Raw genomic sequence first — 24,525 nt, 5'->3', positions numbered from 1 at the left:
TGGATGTAGCGGGCTTTTCTCTAGGGACCCAGAAGAGGGAATGGGGGGGGGGGGCGCAACTCCGGGCGGGAGCGACCCAGGGTAGGGCTCTACATTTTAAAATAATTAAGAGGCCCTAGGAATTCTGGCTTCTCGGGAAAACCGGGAGAAAGCGCTGATTTGAAGCCCTTTGACTTGGGGATGAAACGAGGGGAGGTGGGCAGAATTCAGGGGCCTGGCGGTGAGATGGTGAATCGGAGTGCCCAGGAGCAAGGTTGCGGGCTCCCTATTCCCACCCCTCCCCCAGCCTAAAGAGCCAGCCTCACTGATCAAATTAATAACCCGGGGGTTCCTTTGAGATGGGCCTTTCGACCCCCAGGCCTGCAGATCTCGGTGGGAAAGGGAATGTGGAGAGGTTAAGAATCCATTGTGTCCTTTTCAGTGTCCTCGGTGCCTAGGACAGTTCCAGCCTGGGTGGGGTGTAGCAGCTCTGTGGCCTTCCCACCCCCACATCCCCCACCCTCTTAGATGCAGCACAAGGACACTAAACCTGTTAGACAGCACTCCCTCACCTAAAATTCAAACCGGTGATGTCCTTCTAGGCTGAGGAGAAGTCTCTGGTTGTCCTCCAAAAGACCTGGGGAAGAGAATATTCCAGTGTGTTTGCATTTTAATTCTACAGGTCTGCCATTACCCCTCTCTGAAACTTCCATATTTAAAAAAAAAAGGAGCGGATACCACATCCGGGGCCTCTTTCTCTGGTGGGGGAGGGAGAAAAGAAATGATAGAGAGAGCCTTTTCATGACCCTTTGAGTACTCTCTGTTAGAATTCACTTGATGATGAGTTATGTGGTCATCTGAAACTTGCAAAAACAAATAACTCTAGTAGATACCACACAGAGATGAATGCAGGTTTTGCTCTGGAATGTAACTGCCCTACATAGATATATTTATTTTTTTGAATTGTACTTGAGATTCTCTATTCATCCTTTTTCGAAAATGAATCAACTCCGTCCTGGGATGGAATTTTAAATGCTAAGCAAGTTAAATAAATAAGAACGTGCAGATTTAAAGAGGGGAGAAGATCAAGTAAGTAATGATTATTTACATAAGTGAGACCAAGTTTAGGTTTTGATCAGAGTTGGATATGCACACCCTCAGCACATATGGAAACGCTCAGGCAAATGGTTTTTGTAGTATTGGGTTTTTTTGCCATTGGAAATTAATCCATTTTTTTTCTTTGTTTTCTTGCAGTTACCTTATTGGATTCCAGGTCTGTTCAGGGAGAACTTGGGTGGATAGCGAGCCCTCTGGAAGGAGGGGTAAGTTCCGAGTTGCTCTCTGATCCAAAGGGTAAAAAGGAGTGATTAGCAACTTTCTGAGAGTCCTAATGGCTTGATTCTTGTTGATTGTGGTGAGGGGGTCAGATTTCCACCATGGCCTATGAAGTGAATTACGCTTTGTTGGAGAAATCCTATACTCCCTTTGGATGGTTCTGTCATAGAAGAAGTAGAAACCAAAAGGGCAGAAAGGGGTTTCAAAATTAGGAGATTGGTGGAGGCATAGACTTAGATGCCTATTTAAAACTAAAATACCCTCAAGAAATACAATCCAGGGACCAAATTAGAATTCGTGCCTATTAATGTGATGGCCGTGAAGTCCTGACAGGGTTCATTTTAGAGCAATTGTTCTGTTTCCAGATGAGGAAAATGCATAAGTAAAGAGACCAGGGGGAAAACATTTTCTGATTGCAGCAGGTACAGGTTTAGTTCTAGGTGTAAGCAACAGGGCGGGGGTGGGGGTGGGGGGTGATGGGGATGGTCCTTACCTTGCTATCTGCAGCTCTCTTGCACACAAAGAGAAAGACCTATGAACTTTATGCAGAAACAAACAAACAAATGAACGAACCAAAACAACAACAACAACAACAACAACAAGCTTTTGAATTGTTGGTGCTGAATGTGGAAAGTTTAAATATTTGGAATCTTGAATCTTTGGGAAAGGGGAAGCTAGAAGATAAAGTATGAGAGAGTTCATCACTGTTCATTTCTTCTCAAATGTGCCATCCCTGCCTCCTGAAGATTTAAGACCACAGTTAGGTCAATGGCCACATCTTCCCCCTCCGCCCTTCAGAACAGGTCAGAATGCATCAGCTTTGGAAAGAAATCCATTTAGCATGTTAACTCTGGCTTCTGCCAAATTTAAAGTAATTCTCAAATCCTTTAAAAATTAAGTAGATCATTCTACTTTTATATGCTTGATAATCTATGACAGAGTCAGTTGATTCAAAACAATGGAGGTGAACGAGAGGGAGTGTTTAGCAGGCGAAAGACCTAAGGCCAGCTCCCGGTTTGGTGCCTCACAACACCTGTCCATTGAATCAACAATAAAGGATGAAAAAAGTAAAGATTCACAGAAACTTGTAAAAGGCGGGCTTCAAAAATAAGGCAAGAAAGTAGTAAGGCAAATGGAGACTCTTAGGTGGTCTTTTTTCCAAAAGAGGTCGTGTAATCCACATGAAATAAACCGGAGGTCGCCTTGCCTTCCTGTTTATCCGCCTGAACTTGACTGCACTTGGTTGGCTCTCTGCTGAAAAATTCTAGTCGGGCCTGAAAACCATTTTTTTAAAGGGAGGGAGAGTGATTGGCAGGCCTCTAGCAGTGTAGACAGGCTGTATTCACTGCTGATTGCAGGCAATTGCCGTCATCCTTTGAATGCGAAGAAAGGTACAGCTTTATCTTGTGAGAGTCAGCCTCTTGTTAATCCTATACCCTGGAAAGGTCACTGATTCAGGGAGGCTTTCCCATGCTGTACCAGGAGGATAGCTCTGTGGGTTGACTGTATTAGAACTGCTAGCAAAATTGAGGATGGAACGCATCAGTACTTTGAAAATTTAATAAGTCTTATTTTCTTACTGGCCACTCTCAAGTTTGAAGGGAGAAGGCATCAAATATGATTTTGGACCTGCCTTGCTACACTAAATATACATGTGATCTGTTTAAAAGCAAGGAATGACACATTTCTGAGTACAGCCTATGGTCTATCTAGTTTCTGGAAAGCTTTTACCGCAACTTAATATGCTGTAGACATCCCACATCCTGCACCCACCCCCCAACTGCTGAAAGGACACCTGCTCACTTTTTCTAAACACAAAACTTCTTTCGGTCGTCTTGAAGTCTCTTAAAATAATACTGTGCGTATATAGCTGATTGTGTACAACCCAGAACTTTTTATGGACCTAATGTGGACTTCTGAATGCAGAATGTAGTTGTTTGTTTGTTTTTCTTTCTCCCTCTCCTTAAGTATTAGGGGTGTAACATTTTAGATATTATTGCAAGGGGCTGGAAATGACATTTTGTTTATGTATAATAGAATTAGTCATTCCAAAATATATAGTAGCCGTTGAGAAATTATGTGCCGAATTATAAAGTCTCATTAATCTGTAGATCTTGTAATTTAAGAAGACTTTTTCAGGCTTAGAATGAAGGTATGAATTGGATTATCTCCCAAGTATGGATGGATTGGCTTTAAAAAGTTCTTTCTAGCTAAACATAAAAGCACATTTGTATCTTTTGGTTATTCTGAAATTTCTACCTGTAGGGAGAACGGCTTATATCTTTCTTGGCTGGAAACTTGGGATCACGGTTTGGTCAATAAGTGTTGTCCTTTATTTGTTGTTATTGTTATTTTTAAAGAGGAAGGGAAAACTTGACAATACCACAGAGTCAGATATGAAATATAGTCAGAGACAACTCCGTGTTCTCTTTTTTTCTGTAAGAACAACTAAGCAGAACATAGAATAAATGAAAGGAATGGCTCCTGATGGCAACATTGTAGCAAAAACCTAATTTCTTGGCAGCGGTCCTTTAAAGGAGTATATTGAGTTTCTGATGCTGATTGTAAAATACAAAACTAAGGCCGAGATTTGTCATTGTTCTGGTGAATTGATCAATGTGTTTAGACAATCAAGGTCAGGCTGGAAAATTCCCATTAGACCCAAACTATCCTGTATGAACTCTATGGAGATATTCCTGTGTGCTTTCATTTACATTGATAAATGTGTTTTTCCATAGTCCCTTTGTTCTGAGATGAGAAGCATGCTGAGTAGGGTTTTTTTGAAGGTGGGGATCTATTTTTGGATTTACATGAATTTCCCCAAATAAGTAAATTACTGGTGATTTATTGCTTAGCGGATAAAAAGAAATTTTAATCACCACAGGGCACTTATCCCTCCCAGTTCCAACTTTCATAATGGTCGCAGATGAAAGGGATCCAGAATTTTATGCAGTGTGGCCCTTCACAGAGTAACATTTCCATCCATTAATAGTTTTCCAATGCACAGATGGAAAACCCGTTAAAAGATGCATTATGGTTGTACGTACTTCATTGGATTGAATGGAGCTTTAAGTGGAGCTATTATAGAATATGAATTTTTTTAAACTATCTTTTTTCTCTTCTAATTATATTCATGTGTTAGATACTTAAGCTGATTTATACCAGATCTATATAAATGCATCACTGTAGATATTAGGGAAGAATTGGAGGCTTCCTGCTAGCCCTCTAGGAGCCCCCAAACAATCTTGCTGCTCTTAGGATTATTTTTAAAAGCTGTGGCAAGAGTGAAATTACTACTCTAGTCACAGTGAGTTCAGACTGTCCCACCAGTAGAATCTTTATGTGAGGAAGTCGATTGCAAAGAAAACCCTAAAAGCCTTCTTTAATTTTCTTGGGCTTTCAATCATAGATACCACCTACTATTGTATTTTCAATGTCCACAGAATATTTGGAAGAGGCATATGTGCGTTCTTGTTTCCTTACGGGTATGTGTTTTAAAAATAGGAATACGTATATGAAAATCAGAATACACATAATTCATTGAATCCATTGCTCTGCAAAGGTGTCTCATTGTTATGAATGACAGTGGATTTGAGAAATCCAACCATAAAGTTTGCTCTCTGTCTTCCCAGGATTACCAAAACCAGAAGAGTGAGATTTTCTTTACCTCTTTAAAGAATAGGGACAGTGCCAAAAAAAAAAAAAAAAAAAAAAAAATCGACTGACATTTTTTTTTTTAGGTATTAGAGAGCAAAGTTCTGACAGGAGCACCACTAATTAACTGATAATTGTCTTCCTTTGGCAAGCTTCTTTCTTCCTGCTCTTAATTTGCAGGTCTCTGCTCAGTTGTTGAAACAATACACATACTAGTTTTTCATTTATGAGTAAATTTGAACTGTTGCCACTTGAAATTGTAGCTGTTGTAATAGGTGAATTTGAGGTTGTTAGACCACCACAAGGAGCTGCTAGTGAATTCATACGCGATAAATCTACCAATGCCTCTGGATTTTAGGCAAAAGAATGAAACCACCACACACACACACACACACACACACACACACACACACACACAAACCAGAAAACAAAAAATAAAAAAAATACTTCCCCAATAAAATGTTGTCTTGTCTCCCATAAGACGTTTCATTAGTGAGGGTTGATGCTCAGGAGTTTGCTTCCTCACTGGAACAAAAGTCATCACTGTCCTGCGAGGGTAAAACGGAATGGATAAATCACTGTATGATGACATTTTGTAATTGATACATTTCCTCTGGATCTTTGCAGTGGGAGGAAGTGAGCATAATGGATGAAAAAAATACACCAATCCGAACCTACCAAGTGTGCAATGTGATGGAACCCAGTCAGAATAACTGGCTACGAACTGATTGGATCACCCGAGAAGGGGCTCAGAGGGTGTACATTGAGATCAAGTTCACCTTGAGAGACTGCAACAGTCTTCCGGGTGTCATGGGGACTTGCAAGGAGACGTTTAACCTGTACTACTATGAATCGGACAATGACAAAGAGCGTTTCATCCGAGAGAGCCAGTTTGCCAAGATTGACACCATTGCGGCCGACGAGAGCTTCACCCAAGTGGACATTGGTGACAGAATCATGAAGCTGAACACTGAGATCCGGGATGTAGGGCCACTGAGCAAAAAGGGGTTTTACCTGGCTTTTCAGGATGTGGGGGCCTGCATTGCCCTGGTATCGGTCCGCGTGTTCTATAAGAAGTGTCCGCTCACCGTTCGCAACCTGGCCCAATTTCCAGACACCATCACAGGGGCTGACACGTCTTCCCTGGTGGAAGTTCGAGGCTCCTGTGTCAACAACTCAGAAGAAAAGGATGTGCCAAAAATGTACTGTGGGGCAGATGGTGAGTGGCTGGTACCCATTGGCAACTGCCTATGCAATGCTGGGCATGAAGAGTGGAATGGAGAATGCCAAGGTAAGGAGAGCCATATTGTACTTTTCATTAGGGCTTAGTGCACGTAATTAAATCAGAGATGAGACTAAATGGAGTAAAGCCAGTAATTAGCAGCCCCTGTGGGATGTGGTGGGACAGAGGGGTCTAATGAGTAAGTGCTATAGCTCCAGGTGGCAAGGCTAAGACATTTCTAATACTGACAAAATAAATGATGCTGTGTAATCAGCAGAAGGCCAAACACATTTGCTAACAGGCACTTAGATCTGAACTGGCTTGATGTGCCCTCTGAAATGTAAATGAACAAGTGGAAGAAACAGACTCGATTGATCCTTACTTTAAGCAGGCAGACACGTTTTCAAACCATAGTTCTGCTGTCTACAGATCTGGGAAAATGGCAGCAATGGTTAAATATCTCTCGTCGCGTATGTATGTACAGGAACGACTTAACTGTGACATTAGGATCGCATTCTTGCAATTCCCTCCCACTGATTAAAATCGAGCTGTGTGAAGAAAGTCCAGTTTTTCCTGTCTCATGGGCCAGTGTAGACGAGTGGAGTGGAGTATAGACAAAATGGAGTGACAGAGTTTCAAGTACACTCTGTTCCACCGAGCACCCATTGATAGGGTCTGCAAGTGACATTAATCTTGATGAAAGACCTCTTGATTTCCCCGAGGAGGTGATAAAGAGCTAATGAGAGTCTTATTTGATCTGTATGGTCGGAAGCCATAGTGAATTGTGATCCATTTTGGTTATTGAGTTTTTGAAGAAGTCGAGACTTTTTTTCTATCACGTTAATTACTACTTATCATATTACCAAGAAGATTTTCTTTCCTGAAGTTTAGTGTATGCAATTCTTCCTTCCCTTATTTCTCCTTCCTGGGGAGTTTTTGTAAAAGAGTTTTCTTTGCAGCGGCTTTGTTTCTGAGCAGGGGGATGAAAAAAGTTCATATTTAGATGGATTGCTCGTGTTGTGTGTGGATTAAGGCTTAAAAAACTCAGTCATGCCTAGCGTTGTTATTTTTGCTTGATGTTTTATTTTTAGTGGTTATCAATAGTCTGCTGCCACCAACCTTATGGTTACTGCTAAACAGTGTAACTCTGGTCCCGACTATGGAACGGATCCGATTAATCTTTTCTCAGGGTGACTGTTGAGCTGTAGACTGATTGCCACATGGTTCATCTGATTTGGTGATTAAAGACCCCGCAATAACTGACTGCCAAACAATTTGTCTGGCATTTCAACCATCTTAATGACAGGGTGGGATTAGCCATGGGACAATCCATTTGACTGACTGGAAATCAACAGTTATAACCTCAAGAAAGTTGCATTTGTGGTAATTTGATGTCATAGGTTATGCATTTTTCTCCTTTATACTTTATGCTGTTTTAAAGTGGCACTCTTGATTTGCTAGTTATTTCTGGGAGTAGCTAACAAGGAATGTCGTAAATCCATCGTAAATAAAACAATAAACCTTTTCTGTTGACCCAGAGTGAAAAGGTAAACTTGTAAATTTGAAAACTTTTAGGTTGGTTGTTAAAGTTGTTTGTTTGTTTACAACGATTAATTTCTTGGTCACTGTGTTGGCTCTTGACTTCGCAGCTACTAGATCGGCTCTACCGAACTGAAACCCTGAAGTATATTCTGGTAGGAGTATTGGAACATATATGAGAGCATTGTTATTGGCACCTAGATGGCAATCATCATAGCAGGAACAGTGACGTGAACAGGACAATGACACCGCATCCATCTAGAGTAAATTATTCTGCCTTTTCGATTTTTGTAACACAGGACTTGCACGTCTTCCCATGTCAAGATTCTTATATGTATTTAAAAGAAAAAAAAAAAAAACACCATTGTCTTCCATTTCCTGCTCTGGCATTAGGACATCTCTGTATCTAATGTCATTGATTTTCAATTGTCACAGAGCCCAGTAACTCATACATTGCTACCCTGTGAAAGTCCTTGACAGTTTTACAGCCCAAATTAGAAGAAGAAGAGAAAAAGATGGAGGGGGAAGTGAATGTAAAGGCAATTGAACATTTTAGTGGTTTGCTTTATGGAAATAATCTTGGGAATCCAGTTAATCATATGGTTCATGGAAAGGGTGGGGCTCCGTGTTTTAGGTCCAGTTCATTTCTAAGCAAACTGTTCCTAACACGAGGCCAGATATTTAATGGAAGGGGAGGTTGAGGCCTTTTTTTTTTTTTTTTTTTTTTTCCTTTTGAATCTTTATTGTTCTCACTCTGGTATTTTCTTTGCTGCTCATAAAACGATAACTCTTTCAAGAAGACATTTTTGACCAAAATCTTGCACGTTGTTGGTTTGTTTGTTTTTAATACTACCGGGGAGGACTTGCTGATGCATTTAGGGAGGAAGGGAAAACTTGAATGGCAAGATTCTTCAGATCCGAACCTGAGTGAAACTTTTTAAAGATGACTCAAGCCCGTAAAAATCTTAACAGTAATAAAAATAGTCGTCTCCATCCTTGACGTCATTACTGGGACGCATCCAGGTAGAGCAGAGAGAGCACTGAGACAAAGAAATGTGTCTCAGTGTGGTCACTTAACTGTGTGACCTTGAGCCCGCTTCTTAAGCCCTCTGAGCTTTGTTTCTTCATCTGTAAAATGGGTTGATGATAACTCTACTTAGCTTGTAGTCATCGACAAGGACACAGTGATGTAGGAGTTGTAAAAGTCACCTTGTAGACCATAAAGCATTAAGCCCATGTTAATGCTAGCAAGTTTTTGATCACTTGCTCTTCCCAAAGCTGTGGACGTTTAAGGGTATTGAGTTGGAAAAGTAAAAGAGAAACTCAATCTCCCGGCCACTCGGGGACGTCAAGGCTAAAGATAGGAAGGAAGCAGGGCCCTTGCCTTAACCAACAATAATGTCTATTTTCACACTTCATGTTGAAAATGGTATCTGGAGGGTGTCATTTGATCTCTCCCCTGCAGGAAAGAGAGCTGTCCTTTGAATGAGAGGAAAGTGATTTGGGGGCGGGACAAGAAAGACCAGGGTTGCAAAGAGAGCTTTAGGAGGGATATAAAGGGGGAACTGGCAGTCTTCAGAACTCTGGCAACAGGTTCCTCCCCAATTGTCTTTCCAGTGGGCCTACTGTTGCAGGCCCACTAAAGCAGGTGAAAGGTCACCCGCTTCCTCATCCATCTTCCCTGGGGTCCAGGGGGTCAGAGTGAAGACGGATTCAGGTCTTACATGTTTGACAAAGGATCCTTGGACAAAAATGGCCGGGGGGGGGGGGTGGCTTGCCCCGGGGGGTGCTGTTGTTTGAATCTAAGCCTCATCATCTGCCGGAGTCCTCAAGGGACTTTGGGGACAGAACGACACTTCCTCTTGGCGTTCTTACCCCCAAGCAGTCCATGCTCATGGAGTCCTCCAGGGACGCTGGGGACAGTTGGGGACAGAACGACACTTCCTCCTCCCCTCCGGGAGAACCTACCCCTGGCTGGCTTCTGCAGTGGTGTGAACTTGCCTCGTGATTGGCCGCAGAGGACAAGTAAGTTCTAGTTTGTCTGGTGGCCGGGTCTCCTCAGGCTGTTGGAAGAAGGAAAAGAAAATATACACCTTGGACCACCCCCCACCTCCCCGCAGAGCCCCACATGTACCCCCCATTGAGGAAATGGTCCAGATGTTTTATACCTTTGTCTGCATTCCTTCAGAAACATTAAGCAGAGGAAGAGAGGAGAGGATTCTTTATTAATATAGTCTTTGCTTAATTAAAAAGCTGAAAAATGAAAGGAAAGTCACTGATTTACTCTTTGTGAAACATTAATGAGAGATATTTTAGAGAGTGTATATATAAAAATAATACTAATAAAAAAAGCCTTTTTTTTTTTTTTTTCTGGAGTCACTCTTAAAGTCAAAGAATCACAACTGTGACAAAGTTAAACTACATAGGAATCAAGCCTTACTGAAATACACGGTTTTGCTGTAGATTGTTTGGGTTCATATATATCTATCTAGGACCTCTCTTACCTGTTATTAACATGTGATGCCTTCGTATCAGCAAAAGGGATCATTAAAAGCTCTTCTGAGAGAGAACAAGATACAAACGCTTTGATGGCCATAACAGAAATATTTCAGATTTGTGCTCTGAAAAGCGGGAGAGAGTTATGTTAAAAAAAAAAAAAAAAAAGAAAAAAGACAACGAAGAAGAAGTTACTTTGTTTTCTTACTATGCTGTAGAAAGAGTTTAGGAGAAAAAAGTAGCGGAAAGGAAGCATTACGAATATAGTTCAGAGAAATGTTGCTCCATATCCTTTCCACCTTTGAAATTTTTCTTCTACCTTTGAATCAGGTCTTTAAGAATCAATTACTTGAATCACATGGCTGCTTTTATCTTCAGCTTTGAAGCCTGGCTGTGATCACTGAAAGACGCAATTCTTTATATAAAAGAGCAGGGTTTAATTATTGTCCCCTTTCTGTCATACTTTTTCTTAACTCTTCCCTTCTTCGTGTGACCAGGGTTCTTTTTTGTAAGTGTGAAATCATGGAGTGGTCTCTATTTGGGGCTCACCGGAGCATCACATAGGAAATTATCTCAGTTAGGGACTTTTGAATCTGCTATTTCAGATTTGATGACTTATTTGAGTCTCACCGAGCTTTCTCGTACCTTTCAAAAAAATGAATTAAGACGTCGTTATTCTGTTAAGACTTGAGTCTTTGGAAAAAAAGACTGTGTAAATGGCTTTTCAGTTACTACCGTGTAAAGCAGAGGTGGTCCTGAGAGAAGTTTGACTTTCTTATCATTGAACTTTACGACTCGGGGTTTTGGGTTTGCTTTTTCGTTTTGGCATTTAATTGAAGAATTTAACATTACCAAAGAACTATATGCCTCCAACTCTTCAACTTTTTATGAGTGACCACTCTTTATAATTTGGCAGGCAGCCCGAATGTCATCTGTCTTCATGTATTTACAAAATTAACAGAAATAGAATCATCCCCTTGATTATCATCTTGTTTTTTACGACGCTTGACTATTTATCATGGACATTACTCCGTGTTAGAGGATATGACTTTTCTTCATCCTTCATGATGGATAATTAATATTCTGAAGCATGAACATCCGACATTATATGTAATTTTTCCCTTATTGATAGATATTTGGGATTTGAGTTTTTCCTGGTAATATTTTTGCGGCATAAGCAGACAAGTGACACCAGTAATGAATACGGAACATAGTGGGATCTCATTAAATGTTCATTGAATGAATGAGTTCCTTAGTTCCACCCAAGGAACTGTGGCCTGCTTCATATTAAATGCTTAGTTGGTGGAGTAATGTTTCATGGGGTCAGCAGGCTCTATCAAAATCTTTGCATGTGACTAAATGTATTAGTGAGGTCTTTGTTTATAATTCCTACTTCAGTTGGATCTTCTCTTTTCATCGTGTTTATGAATCATCTCTATGCCTGAACATTCACAAATCTCTGCAGCTCATGGGTTAACATAATTCTTAGTATAAAATGGCTGAGACCTGGTTTTGGAGTTTGAGACTTGGGTTTAGTTTCTAATGGTGCTACTTCACCAGTTGTGTGATCACGGACACTAACTTGACCTCCAGTTCACGTTTGCAAATTGGCAGCAACGGTATGTTACTATGTACGATAGGCACTCATAAGCATGTTTGGAGAAAAGGGTTTCATGCAGCGTCTAGAATCATTAAGCACTTGGTCAGGGGAAGCTGTTACTGTTAATTTTATTGTTGTTAGATACCAATAGGTTGAAGGGATGGGTTATTTGACCAGTGTCTGTCCAACACTGAAAGCAATTCATTTAGGTTCCAGAGTAGAAGTTGTTTGTTTTTGTTTCTCTTTGGCGGGGGGGGGGGGGGGGGGGGGGAAGATGTCACATAAGCAAGGGTAGGAGGTGACATGAAATGATGCATCTTACGTGCATTGATTTAGATCCTCTGTTCCTCCCATCGTTGTACCAGGGTAGTGGTTCTCAAAGTGTGTTCTAGCTGGATTCCCCAAGACCCTTTCTTGTGATCTGCAAGGTCTAAACTTTCTTAATTAATACTGAACTATCATTTGCCTTTTACCTCTTTTTCTTTCATGAGTGGAGTTTTCTAGAGGCTTTTTTATATGTGATAGATATTGAATTGAATGCAGTGGCAAATATGAGAGTCCAGCTGTCCACGTTAAAGAAATTTGCAAAACAGACAAATAAATAAATAAATGTAAAACAGTGTCACTCTCATCGCTAATTTCGTTTTGGGGAAATATAGTTACTTTTTCATTAACATGTAATTTGCATAAACATGGTTTAAAAACCATTTTCTTTAACTTTTTTTTTTTTTTTTTTAAATTTTTTTTTCAACATTTTTATTTATTTATGGGACAGACAGAGACAGAGCATGAACGGGGGAGGGGCAGAGAGAGAGGGAGACACAGAATCGGAAACAGGCTCCAGGCTCTGAGCCATCAGCCCAGAGCCCGACGCGGGGCTCGAACTCACGGACCGTGAGATCGTGACCTGGCTGAAGTCGGACGCTTAACCAACTGCGCCACCCAGGCGCCCCTAACTTTTTTTTTTTTTAATGCTTATTTATTCTTGAGAGAGAGGGGGCAGAGCACAAGTGAGGGAGGGGCAGAGAAAGAGGGAAACACAGAATCCTAAACAGGCTCCAGGCTCTGAGCTATCAGCACAGAGCCCGACCGGGGCTCGAACTCACCAACCGGGAGATCATGACTGGAGCCGAAGTCAGAAGCCCAAATGACTGAGCCACCCAGGCGCCCCGGTTTTTAGAATGGATTAAGAAATAATTTTCAAGTCCCTCAATTTCAATTTCTATCAATAGCTTTAAGTCGTGCAAACAAGAGCATTTTGGCATCCTCAATATTTTTAGAAGTGTGAAGGGGTCGTGAGACCATCAGCCGTTTAGTTTCCCTGATGGTATGTAGAATGCACCCTTCTGTCTTGCTGCAGACACGTTGAAAATGAAAAGGAAATAGGAAAGTTCTGAAAGCTTCCAGAATCTGCGAAATGAAGGTAGCTTAGAAGAATGGCCTTTTATTTATTCAACCCTTTAGATGTTTCTATCAACTTAGACAGCAATTTGTAGCTTTTAGCCCTTTAAAGCTGCTTATCTGTGTCCAATAAGGTGGCTCAGCGCTCTTTAGTTTTATTGTCCTTGTGAGGAGGCACGATTAATGAAGGCCTCAGCTGTCCCCTGGACCCGGAGAGACTGTGGGGCATAAAACCTTTCTCATTGTGGGCCTTACAGCTGGTACCTCTGAGCTGTTTTGGGGGGAGGAGAGCAGGTGAGGTCACCCAGTTCCATGATCTGACGGGTAATTAATAGTCCCATGACTAAATGGACATTTTATGAATATTCAGGGTCTGTTTCGGCTTCTTGGGAAACAATCCTGTCGGAACCGCTTACAACTCCCTTTGGAGCCGCGGAGAGTTTTGTGGGTGAATGCGGGTCGTCAGCTGTCGGCCTGGGGTTGCTTTTCCAGGCTGCCCAGTCTTCATTTGCATTTTCTGTATGCGCCCTCATGCAAAACAGCACACCCATTTCCCCCCTCTCACAAAGGCGGTGAGGGCTTCCTTTGGAAACTCCAGCCGAGATCTCCTTCTGTTTATGCAGAACCCACTGATTTAGACACCATGCAAATGAATTCGGTTTTGATTTGAATGCTTCCAGAGATTGGGGGCGGGGGCAGAGAGTGCACTGTTTGCACTGGGCTCTTTCTATGCGCCGCCCCCCCCCCCCAAGGGTGGCTGCTTCTCACTCCCCGGCCCCTTGCCCCTTGCAAAACAACCCGGCTCCTGCTGCTCATTTTTTTTTTCTGACCTTTGGAAAGTAACCTAGTGTTGGTGAAGCCTTTAGCTTGTCTGTGTAGTGACAGCTTCAGCTGGAATCTTGCCGTTCTTTCTGAGTGCACAATTCAGATTATGCTAGGAATGTTTAGAAGTGTCCCAACAAAGGGCTGGAAAAAAAATTGTAAAGTAAAAAGATAAAATTCTTTGAAAAGCAATTGTCAGATCTCAGGAAGTTCCAGAAATAGGCGTTAGGTCACTGGTGGGCTGGAATCCATTCATTCCTTCAACAAATAGACACTGAAGGCATATAACTTGCAGACCACCGTTGGCATTTTCATCTGTTTCTACATAGATGAATGAGTCCATCAGGCTTTGTACAGGGAGTCGCAATTAAAATCCCATGTCTGATTTTATCTTCAACTTGTCCCAGATAAGTTTCCTTACAAGGTGTATCGACTGTGTTCTGTTCCGTATCTCATACGTGCATTCACGGGGGGTTGAATGTCGCCTGTCCAATTCCTGTCTTCGCGTCCCACCCAGTGTCTCCAAACCTTTGCTTTATTCTCCTAGAAGGGCAATGCAAGCACCCTGCGTGTATAACCCAACGGACTTCACCCTGCTTGAAAGCAGCGCTATCTTCCGTAGGCTGTGATCATATGCATCCTATAAAGTAGAAGAAGAGGACTTGGCATGAAATGTTTTTGAAGTTCGATTAGTTGTGAGTTCGAGCTAATTTCACAGGGCAGAAAGCGGGCATAGCCAGACTTCGCAGCGCAATTAAGTGGAGGCAGGGTCAGCTACAACAACATCGAAATATGGAAGAGCTTTGGTTGAGCTCCACATGGTCTGACAAAGTTTGATGATGCTGTTCAAAGTCCATTTGGGATGGATTATTAGGATTAAAGAACAGCAGAAGGCTCTGTACTTCGTGTGTTCTCTGGTGTCATTAGTGGATGAGAAAATTCAGCTGCTTATCTGGCTCTTGTTTCTAAGGATGGATTTAAACAGACCCACACTTCTTAAAGGTGATCTTACTAACCTCTTCTTAATAAGTTACAGATCCCAAATTGCTCAAAATCCTTAAAATACCATTTGAAGTGAGTTGATTGATAATTATCATTTCCCCTACGTGTACAGATATTTTCCGCAGCAGTACAAAGCTAAAGTACAGTTTCTTAATTACCCAGATAATCCTGTTTGCTTGTATTTTTAAACTATGAAGTGCTGGGTAATTATTCAATTCTTAATAGAAGGCAAATGGCAATGTAAACAATAATTAGGATGTTAGACAGACTAATGCGCTTCAAAGCAAATTGGATTTTTTTCATACTGTTCAGCATGATGTCCCATAAAGCTAACAATTTAGAAGCAAGACAGAAAAGGTTCCATTTTGTTCATATTTTATGGCGTTATCTCTTCACGGCTTGTTTTTGTGAATAGCAGTTTGCCCCAATGAAGCTGGCTGTGCCCACGCCAAATGTTTCCGTAACAATCGCTTCCCTGCTGTTTGACATTTGGCTGTGTGCTCCCAGGGCTCCAGATTGGTCCTTTGTCTGCTTCAGATCCCAGGGGTCAGAGGTTAACAGAATACTGATTTCCTCCCATAATACCATGGCAGGTAAATATGGGCCAACCTCATGATCAGTTAAGACACAGCTCAGTGAGGAATGCTTTTCTCATGGGCTTTTGTCCTTAAGAACTTCCCTGATTTAAGACGCCAAGTTTCCCAGCTATCGTTTTCCACAGCGGATCCTTCATCAGGAGCACCGCCGCCTCTTTTATGTGGCATTTTCCATTGATAACCATTCACAACTCAACAATGTATCCCCAGAAATACCTGACCTGGAAACTATGAGCAAATCATCGCGTTCAATGAATTAATTTCACAAACTTAATATGGTAACACTTTGTGGTCGTGTCTTGTCGTCTTATCTGCACTGCATGTTTCATTGATGAAATAATAAACTGATAACAAAGACTGCAGCCAAAGATACTTTAATAATGGTGCTATTATTCCCTCCGCCTTTTTCTTGTCTGGCCCTAATGGGGTGTCACCGGTTAGAGGTGTAATTAAATGAACGATCAATTTTATTTTCCATTTTTATCATGTATGGAGACGTCCAAGCATTCACCAATATAATGTTATTAATGTTTTACATCAGTTTAATGATAAAAGTCCTATTTCTTTTTCTCCCAAGGATTCATGCGGGCTATACGATAGACTACTTCTTAACTGGTTGTGATGCACACACAGGCTTTAGAAGTTTAAAATCTGTTTTTAAACTTCCAAACTTTTTGTTACCATCAATGAGTTTTAGACCACCTTTCCATATATGACCTATCCCATTTCTTTTTTTTTTTTTAAATGTTTACTTATTTTTGACAGAGGGAGACAGAACATGAGCGGGGGAGGGGCAGAGAAAGAGGGGAGACACAGAACCCGAAGCAGGCTCGAAGCTCTGAGCTGTCAGCACAGAGCCCGACTCAGGCTCGAACTCACAGACCTCGAGATCATGACCTGAGCAGCAGTCAGACGCTCAACGGACTGAGCCACCCAGGCGCCCCTGACCTATCCCATTTCTAATTGGCCAGCCTCCTTCATGTTGCACTGTGAACTTGAGGCTTGGGCTCATTTGTTTTCAGTTCTAAAAGTCTGAAAAAGACATCTCCACTTTGAGAAAACGGTTTCCTTTTGAAGGGTCCAGGTTGGCAATGACTGTAGCAGCCCCCAGGCAAATTAGCATGTTAAAAGAATGGATCAATACCTTTCTGGCTCCTCCACCCTTCTTACTCTCCTCCAAGGGGGAAGAGTTTTGAAGAACCCTGGGAGGCCCTTGACAGACATGGGGGGGGGGGATTTCAAGAGGATCGTTCATTGCTGAGTTGGGAACATTGACAGCTTGATCTAGTGCCCAGAATGATTCTTTGCCGGTCATTTGAAAACGGATGCAGGAGGAATTGACAGCTTCAGGAAAGCTGTAGCAGTTCGTGTAATTATGGAGAGGATTAGAAGAGAAGTGTTGGGAGAAATGAGAGAGAAGTAAGGGCACTAGTTGACCGGACTCACCTTTGGCCAACCGTTAGAGCACTGCCTTTTGTAACATTTAGCCTGCGTGTAGAGGAGCCATTGATATAGATTTGTTTTCTTTTTTTTTTTTATTTTTTATTTTTATTTTTTTCAACGTTTTTATTTTTATTTTTGGGACAGAGAGAGACAGAGCATGAACGGGGGAGGGGCAGAGAGAGAGGGAGACACAGAATCGGAAACAGGCTCCAGGCTCCGAGCCATCAGCCCAGAGCCCGACGCGGGGCTCGAACTCACGGACCGCGAGATCGTGACCTGGCTGAAGTCGGACGCTTAACCGACTGCACCACCCAGGCGCCCCGTAGATTTGTTTTCTTTTTTAAGGGTTGTGCAAATCTATGCGTACAAAAAAAAAAAAAAAAAAAAAAAAAAAAGCGACTGATTTTTGAGAGTGGACTGGTAGGTAATTAACAGCATAATGCTTCCAGTACTTAAGATGCAAAGGTGGCTAATTAACTAATGGGAGAAATTGAGATGTCATTACTCTGTTTTCTAAGGAGGTGCCAACAGAGAGGTACAGCCTAAAGTAATACTTGAACGTTCAAGTTTCCATTTGAAAAGTTGTCTTTGGGAACTCCCGGGTCTGTATCCTAGACTTTTTGTCTTTGTTTTTCATTTGTATGTTATTTTATTTGTTTATTTATTTATTTTAACATACGGTGTTTTATTAGTTTCAGGTTTACAACTCAGTAATTCGGCAGTTCTGTATCCTAGGGTTTTAAATTAATGGTGATGCAAGACTCCAGTAAACCAATATAAAAGTGTGGTTTTATGTGAAAGGAACTCATGTTGATGGGAAAATGAGAACGTTATCTTTGCATGAATGACAAGAAGCATTTAAAAAAAAAAAAAAAAAGGTTGGAAACACGCCGCCAGAGAGTCGCAAACGGTCTTACATTCTGGAAGTTCTCCACAGGGCGAAAAGGGCTACTGTACTTAGCTAAAATAAACCAAGTCCATAATTTTTCCTAATCTTTGTGACAGACTCTGGGACTCTCGTTCACAAAACATTGTAGCTATGACTATGTCAGTGATGTGTAAATGGGTACTTGATACGGTAAGAATCTTGCACTACGATTTCAGATTTCAGCGGTTGTTCTGGAATTGTTTTGGTTCTGTTTTTTTGGTTTTTTTTTTAAGTTCATTGTTAGATCTTTTCTTTTTCTTCTCCTAGGGAGACATAAAGACATTTCTTTTGCAACTTTAAAAAATAGGTATCCTCCTCAAAAATAAATAAACGTTAAAAAATAATTAAAAAAAAAAAGGGGGGCGCCTGGGTGGCTCAGTCGGTTACGCATCCGACTTCAGCTCAGGGCGTGATCTCGCGGTCCGTGAGTTCGAGCCCCGCGTCCGGCTCTGTGCTGACAGCTCAGAGCCTGGAGCCTGTTTCAGATTCTGTGTATCCCTCTCTCTCTCTGACCCTCCCCCATTCATGCTCTGTCTCTCTCTGTCTCAAAAATAAATAAACGTTAAAAAATAATTTAAAAAAAAATAGGTATCCTCAAAAGGAAGCCCTCCCTGAGGAAAGGGTTGTTGACTTCTGCTACGGATAATGACTGAAAAACACAAACCTATTGAGTTTTTCCAATATTTTCCATTAGGTCTTCTTGCTGGTTATCACTGATCTACAGGAAAGCTATTGATTTTTGTATGTTGATCTTCCATCCAATCTTTTTATTGAACTGTCTTGTGAATACTAATAGGTTTTCAGTTAATTCTCTAGAGTTTTCTAGGGAACTGATAGTTTTGACTGCGTGAAATTATATAGTTTTTCTTTCTTTCTAAACATAAAACCCCTTATTTCTGACTTTTATCTTACGACATCGGTCAGAATTTTCAGGCCAGTAATAAATGATAGTATCAGTTGTGGCTGTCTTTATTTTATTCCCAATTTCAGTGAGCATCATTTACGAATGCTATGGGATATTTTTTTTCTTAATATCCTATCCCCAATATTGAAACACTTCTTAAAAAGAAGGAATTTTAAATTTGGTTAAATTACTTCAAGTATCACTTTTAGTTATGTGGCTTTTTTGACTTGTTGTGTTTATAAGATTAAATATATTCAGGTTTGGGGCGCCTGGGTGGCGCAGTCGGTTGAGCGTCCGACTTCAGCCAGGTCACGATCTCACGGTCCGTGAGTTCGAGCCCCGCGTCGGGCTCTGGGCTGATGGCTCGGAGCCTGGAGCCTGTTTCCGATTCTGTGTCTCCCTCTCTCTCTGTCCCTCCTCCCCCGTTCATGCTCTGTCTCTCTCTGTCCGAAAAATAAATAAATGTTGAAAAAAAATTTTTTTTAAATAAATATATTCAGGTTTTCTGAAAATGGTCCATAAATTCTCTTTGCATTTGTGGGGGGGAGAAACCTATTAGGTGGCAGTAAATTTTGATAAAAAGCTTTTTGAATTCCATTTTTTAATTGAAAATGGTGGATAAGAGCCAAAGCTTTGGAATAAGAATTTAATTTTAATCTCAGCTTTTTGGGGGGCGCCTGGGTGGCTCAGTCGGTTGAGCGTCCAACTTTGGCTCATGTCAAGATCTCGCCGTCTCTGAGTTCGAGCCCCGCCTCAGGCTCTGTGCTGATGGATCGGAGCCTGGAGCCTGCTTTAGATTCTGTGTCTCCCTCTCTCTCTGCCCCTCCCCTGCTCATGCTCTGTCCCTCTCTGTCTCAAAAATAAATAAACATTAAAAAAAATTAATCTCAGCTTTTTCACTTACAGTGTGACTATGGGCTAGTTACTTTAGCTTCCGTTTTCTCCTTTGTTGTATGGGGATGATGATACCTACCCCATGGGTATACTTAGGATTAAATAATATGCATAACGTGTGGGACAATGTACATAAGTTTCACTTGGGAGATGGTATCTATTCAGTGGTCAATAAAATGTGGGAAGTTTTATTATTAGTTTATCTTGAATCTTTAGGAAATATCCAACTGCTATTAGCCTATATATTCTCTCTCCTTGTTTCTCTCTCTTTCCAACTGTATGTCATTCTTTCTCTCTCTCATCTTACTCTTTTTCATTGTTATTTGTTTTTAAGTTTTATTTATTTATTTTGAGAGAGAGAAAGCACAAGCAGGGGAGGGGCAGAGAGAGGGGGAGAGGGAGAATCCCAAGCAGGCTCCACATTGTTAGCGTGGAGCCAGACTCAGGGCTCGAACTCACGAACTGTGAAATCATGACTTGAGCTGAAACCAAGAGTCAGATGCTTAAACTGACTGAGCCGGCCAGGCGCCCCTCTCTCTTATTTTATTCTCAGCAGGTTTTGGTATTATAGTCGATTCATAAAGTTAATTTTGATAGTTTTCCATTTTTTATTGGCATCGCAGAAAGTTAATGTGTGAGAGAATTAGCTTTCCTTTGCGAATTTGAAAGCTTTCACCATTAAAGCTAGCTCTCGACTGTGCTCTTAGGATTTGGGCACTTTTCGGTATATTTGCTAGAATTCAATAAAAAGTGCAACAACCCCATAAAGGAAGCTGGCTCTGGGACTTTGTTCGATTGTCTTTCAAATCACACGGATGGCTTTTCAACCCTAACAGAATGGACATCCTCTTTTACTTTGATTCAGGCCTTTCCCAGCCTCCGCTGACTTTAGGAAGAAAGCAAAGACGTCACGTTGCTCTCATCCCTAATTTCATTATTGAGCTTTTGTGTTACTTGTGCGGATCTTAAATGTGTAAGGTGAAGAGAACGGGGTCGTTAAACCTGGAGTTAGTGCAGTGGCGTGGTTGAGCCACTCATTAATCAGGAGCCTGGCTGTTAAGGAGAATCGAGCTGAGAAAATATTTAATATCCCATTGGGGAAAGCTGCATTTCACTGCGGGTCAATGTGGATGTGGCCCCTCTGAGCTGGGGTACTTTGCTCCCCTTTTTTATTGAGAGAGAAAGACAGAACGTGAAATGACAGAGCCACTGTTACAGGAACATCCGGTGTCCCTCAGAGCCACAACTTTGACATAATAATTTGTAAATATCTTATATCGGTTTTGAGGAAGGGCAAGTTTCATTTTTCATCTAACCAAGCAGACAGATTATTTTGTAGGCTGCAACAGGCAGAACGAAGGCCAGAGGACAGATGTTGCCTCGATAGAAGGAAGAACCATCTAGTATTTTGAACTAGGCAAGAGTGGAGTACGATGCCTTTGGAGGCGCTGAGCTCCATATCTTCGGACGTGTTCGCACTGGCTTGACGACCCCAAGGCATCTAACAAGTTAGAGACTAGAGACCCTGTGTTTCTCCGAAGGGACACCGTTGTCCTTCCGGGCAGGACAGTTTCTTCCTTGAGTAGTCCATCCAGCGTTGCAGGTCTGTCCTGTGCCCACTGGGCGAGCAGCATTTGGTATCCTGAGTCGTCCCCAGGCACGAAATGCCTGTGGTGTCCTCTGTCACTGTGACGGGCCCAAGCCTCCCCTCATATTTCCAAATACCCTGAGCATGCATACTAATCTCAATTGGAAACTTCTGGACCAGACTAGAAGATCTAAGATTCTAAGACGTTTGGACATTTGGTGCCCACCCTGCTTTAAATATTTCCTTTAGGGTAAGTAACCTGGGTCTAGGATCTCGTAGCGGAAAGATGGAAAAGCTTTTCAAAGAATACCTGCTATCAACCTCTCTACTTTAATTCTTCTTCAGTTTAACTGAACACCATAACGTCTTAAAATCACTATAACGCTTTCCCAGTAGGCACCAATTAAAAGAGATGGGGAATGTCTTTTGGAAGAAACTACTAACACTTTATAAAAGCATCCATAGCAATGACCAGCAACCAAGTGCTCTACTAGGTTTAATTAATGAAGTCCCAGAACAGCCTTAGAAGGCTATCTGTTATTGTTATTATGCCCATTTTGCAGCTGGGAAAACTGAGGCCCGGGAAGGTGCCTGAGGTCATGTAGACTACCCAAGCCGATTTGAAATCAGACAGACTGGCCGTATCCCCCACACTTGCCAACTCTCCACCACGCTTTCCCTACGTAAGGACTGTTAGAAAGAAGGGAAATTATCCCCAAGTTAACAGTATGGGATCACCTTCTATTCTGACAAGGTAAGAAGAATATTTAAAATGCCTGGGTTATAGACTTATGTAAACAGTGCCCTGTGTTGACTCCCAAGATTTGTCAAACATTCATCTGCCAATGGGTGGCCTCTGTGTTATTCGAATGGCCCTACAAAGAGCAAATTGTGACTTTGCAATTATTGAGGCTGAGGACCTTGCCACAGAGTGTGTTACTGAGCAAATTATTCTTATTTTGACTCTGTATCACAGCAGACAGGAGAGTTATAAGTATAGACCCAAGGTTACACAAGACAGAGCATCATCTCATCCTAACAGGAGCACAGCCCATGCAAACGAGAGCTTTTTGATTTCTGAAATGCGGTATAATAAATCCAGGGAGGCTTACAAGGAAAATCAACCTGCAAAGGAGGGTGAACTTTTAATTATATAGATGTTGGGCATGTGCGTGTCAGCTGATGCAGGTAGAGTATTTACTTGCGAATGTGTGCGGGAAAAAAATGGCAATGAAACCACGCAGGAGGCAATACCTTTCTTTTTTTTTTTATTTATTTTTGGGACAGAGAGAGAGACAGCATGAACGGGGGAGGGGCAGAGAGAGAGGGAGACACAGAATCAGAAACAGGCTCCAGGCTCTGAGCCATCAGCCCAGAGCCTGACGCGAGGCTCAAACTCACGGACCGCGAGATCGTGACCTGGCTGAAGTCGGACGCTTAACCGACTGCGCCACCCAGGCGCCCCGGCAATACCTTTCTATAAGAAAGGGGAAAGAGGAAAAAAAGATGGGGAAGCAATTGCAAATAGTGGTATAGTGCCCCCCCCCCACCACATACCTTATCTTGGACACATTCCAAGACCCCCAGTGGATGCCTGAAACAGCAAATAGTACCAAACCCTATATATACTATGCTTTTTTTTTTCCCTATACACACCTACCTATGATAAAGTTTACTTTATAAATTAGACTCGGCAAGAGATTAACAACATAACTAATAATAAAACAGAACAATTATAACAATATACCGTAATGAAAGTTGGGGGAATGTGGTCGGTCTCTCAAAAATCTTAATGCACTGTACTCAGCCTTCGTCGAGTGATGGTGTGAGATGATCAATGCCTACACAATGAGATGAAATGAGGCGAGTGATGCAGGCACTGTGATGCAGCGTTAGGCTGCTACTGACCTTCTTATGACAGAAGGGAAATCGTCGGCTTCTGGACTGTGGTTGACTATGGGTAACTGAAACCACAGAAAGTGAACCGGGGGTAAGGGGGACTCCTGTATTTGTTAATTCCTTTAGCCCCCCCCCCCCCAACATCCACTGACCCCCTACTGTGCTGCTACCTTGTGCTTTCAGTGGAAATGGCTCACCTTTCAGCACCTAAAAGCAGTTACATCCTGAATTGTTATGTAACTCACAAAAAATCTTGTTTCTTTTTCCCTTTCTTTCTTTGTTTGTTTCTCTCTGTTTCTTTTTTTCGAATAAGCCATTTAGAATCAGGTGTTCTCTTGCTTGCAATGCAGTCCTAATTAATAAAGGAGGTCATTACTTTAGCACGGCGATTACTTTAACATACTAGTTTTCTCCGCACAAACATCACACGTAGAAAACATAATGTGTTTGCCCAGGCTGAGCAGTTGCCCATCCAAAAGCTTTCTTTATAGTCCTTTAAGCAACAGAAACATCTTGGATGGCTCGTGGTCCTCCCTTCTTATCCTGATGGCATGATGCACTAGGTTGGAGTCTTGCTGAGAGAGACAAAGAGAAACCATGTTCCATACAGTTGCTTAATGAAGTGGGACATCTGTCTTCCTAAGAGTGGAGAACGTTCGGGGCTCCTGGGTGGCTCAGTTGGTTAAGCGTCTGACTCTTGATTTCGGCTCAGGTCATGACCTTGCGGTTTGTGAGATCCAGCCCCACCTTGGGGGCAGCGCAGAGCCTGCTTGGGATTCTTTCTCTCCCTCTCTTTCTGCCCCTCACCCACCTCCCCCCAGATAATTAAATAAACATTAAAAAAAAAGAGTGGGGAATGTTCAAGCTGTAAAGACCTTAGGAATCTCGTTTTTAGATCATGCTTCTCATTTTACATATGAAGAAACTGAGGCTCAAATTAATAAAGTATATAATAGATGAATAAGGACAGGCTCCTGAAGTCTGACATTGTAGAGTCCTGCCTTTTTGTCCCGCTAAAGGGAGTATAAAACTCAGAAAAGACGTGAGCCACCAAAGCTACTCCTCCGTTTCGAGAAAAGATCAAACTTCGTCCTGGATTGCATTCATTGGGGTTTCAGCAAACTGTTTCCCCCCATATAAAGTTGGCCTCCTTGGATATACTATTCCTCTCTCTGTCCACATCAGGACATACTGAACTCTCCATGCTTTCTACGCGCTGCTTC

The 24,525-nt window shown here is 41.9% G+C and overlaps 1 protein-coding gene and 1 long non-coding RNA gene across 5 annotated transcripts in view; both read left to right on the top strand.

Annotated features, from left to right (window-relative positions):
* Positions 1–24,525, top strand: part of EPHA4 (EPH receptor A4) — a 151,936-nt gene that overhangs the window by 2,015 nt on the left and 125,396 nt on the right. For all 4 annotated transcript variants that reach the window (XM_086719741.1, XM_086719739.1, XM_025935207.2 and 1 more), the window contains exons 2-3: positions 1,234–1,301; positions 5,596–6,259. In XM_086719741.1, the coding sequence (XP_086575867.1) occupies positions 1,234–1,301; positions 5,596–6,259 (732 nt within the window). The remainder of the gene's footprint in view (positions 1–1,233; positions 1,302–5,595; positions 6,260–24,525) is intronic.
* On the top strand, positions 17,423–22,651 carry LOC147578693 (uncharacterized). The gene is made up of 3 exons (XR_015255577.1): positions 17,423–18,324; positions 18,606–19,179; positions 19,422–22,651. It is a non-coding gene; the product is annotated as an uncharacterized LOC147578693 (long non-coding RNA).

Source organism: Puma concolor, chromosome C1, assembly GCF_028749965.1.
Source record: "Puma concolor isolate L17-30 chromosome C1, mPumCon1.1.hap2, whole genome shotgun sequence".
NCBI lineage: Eukaryota > Metazoa > Chordata > Mammalia > Carnivora > Felidae > Puma > Puma concolor.
The sequence above is the reverse complement of the archived record's forward strand: the minus strand, read 5'-3'. Positions and strand labels throughout refer to the sequence as shown.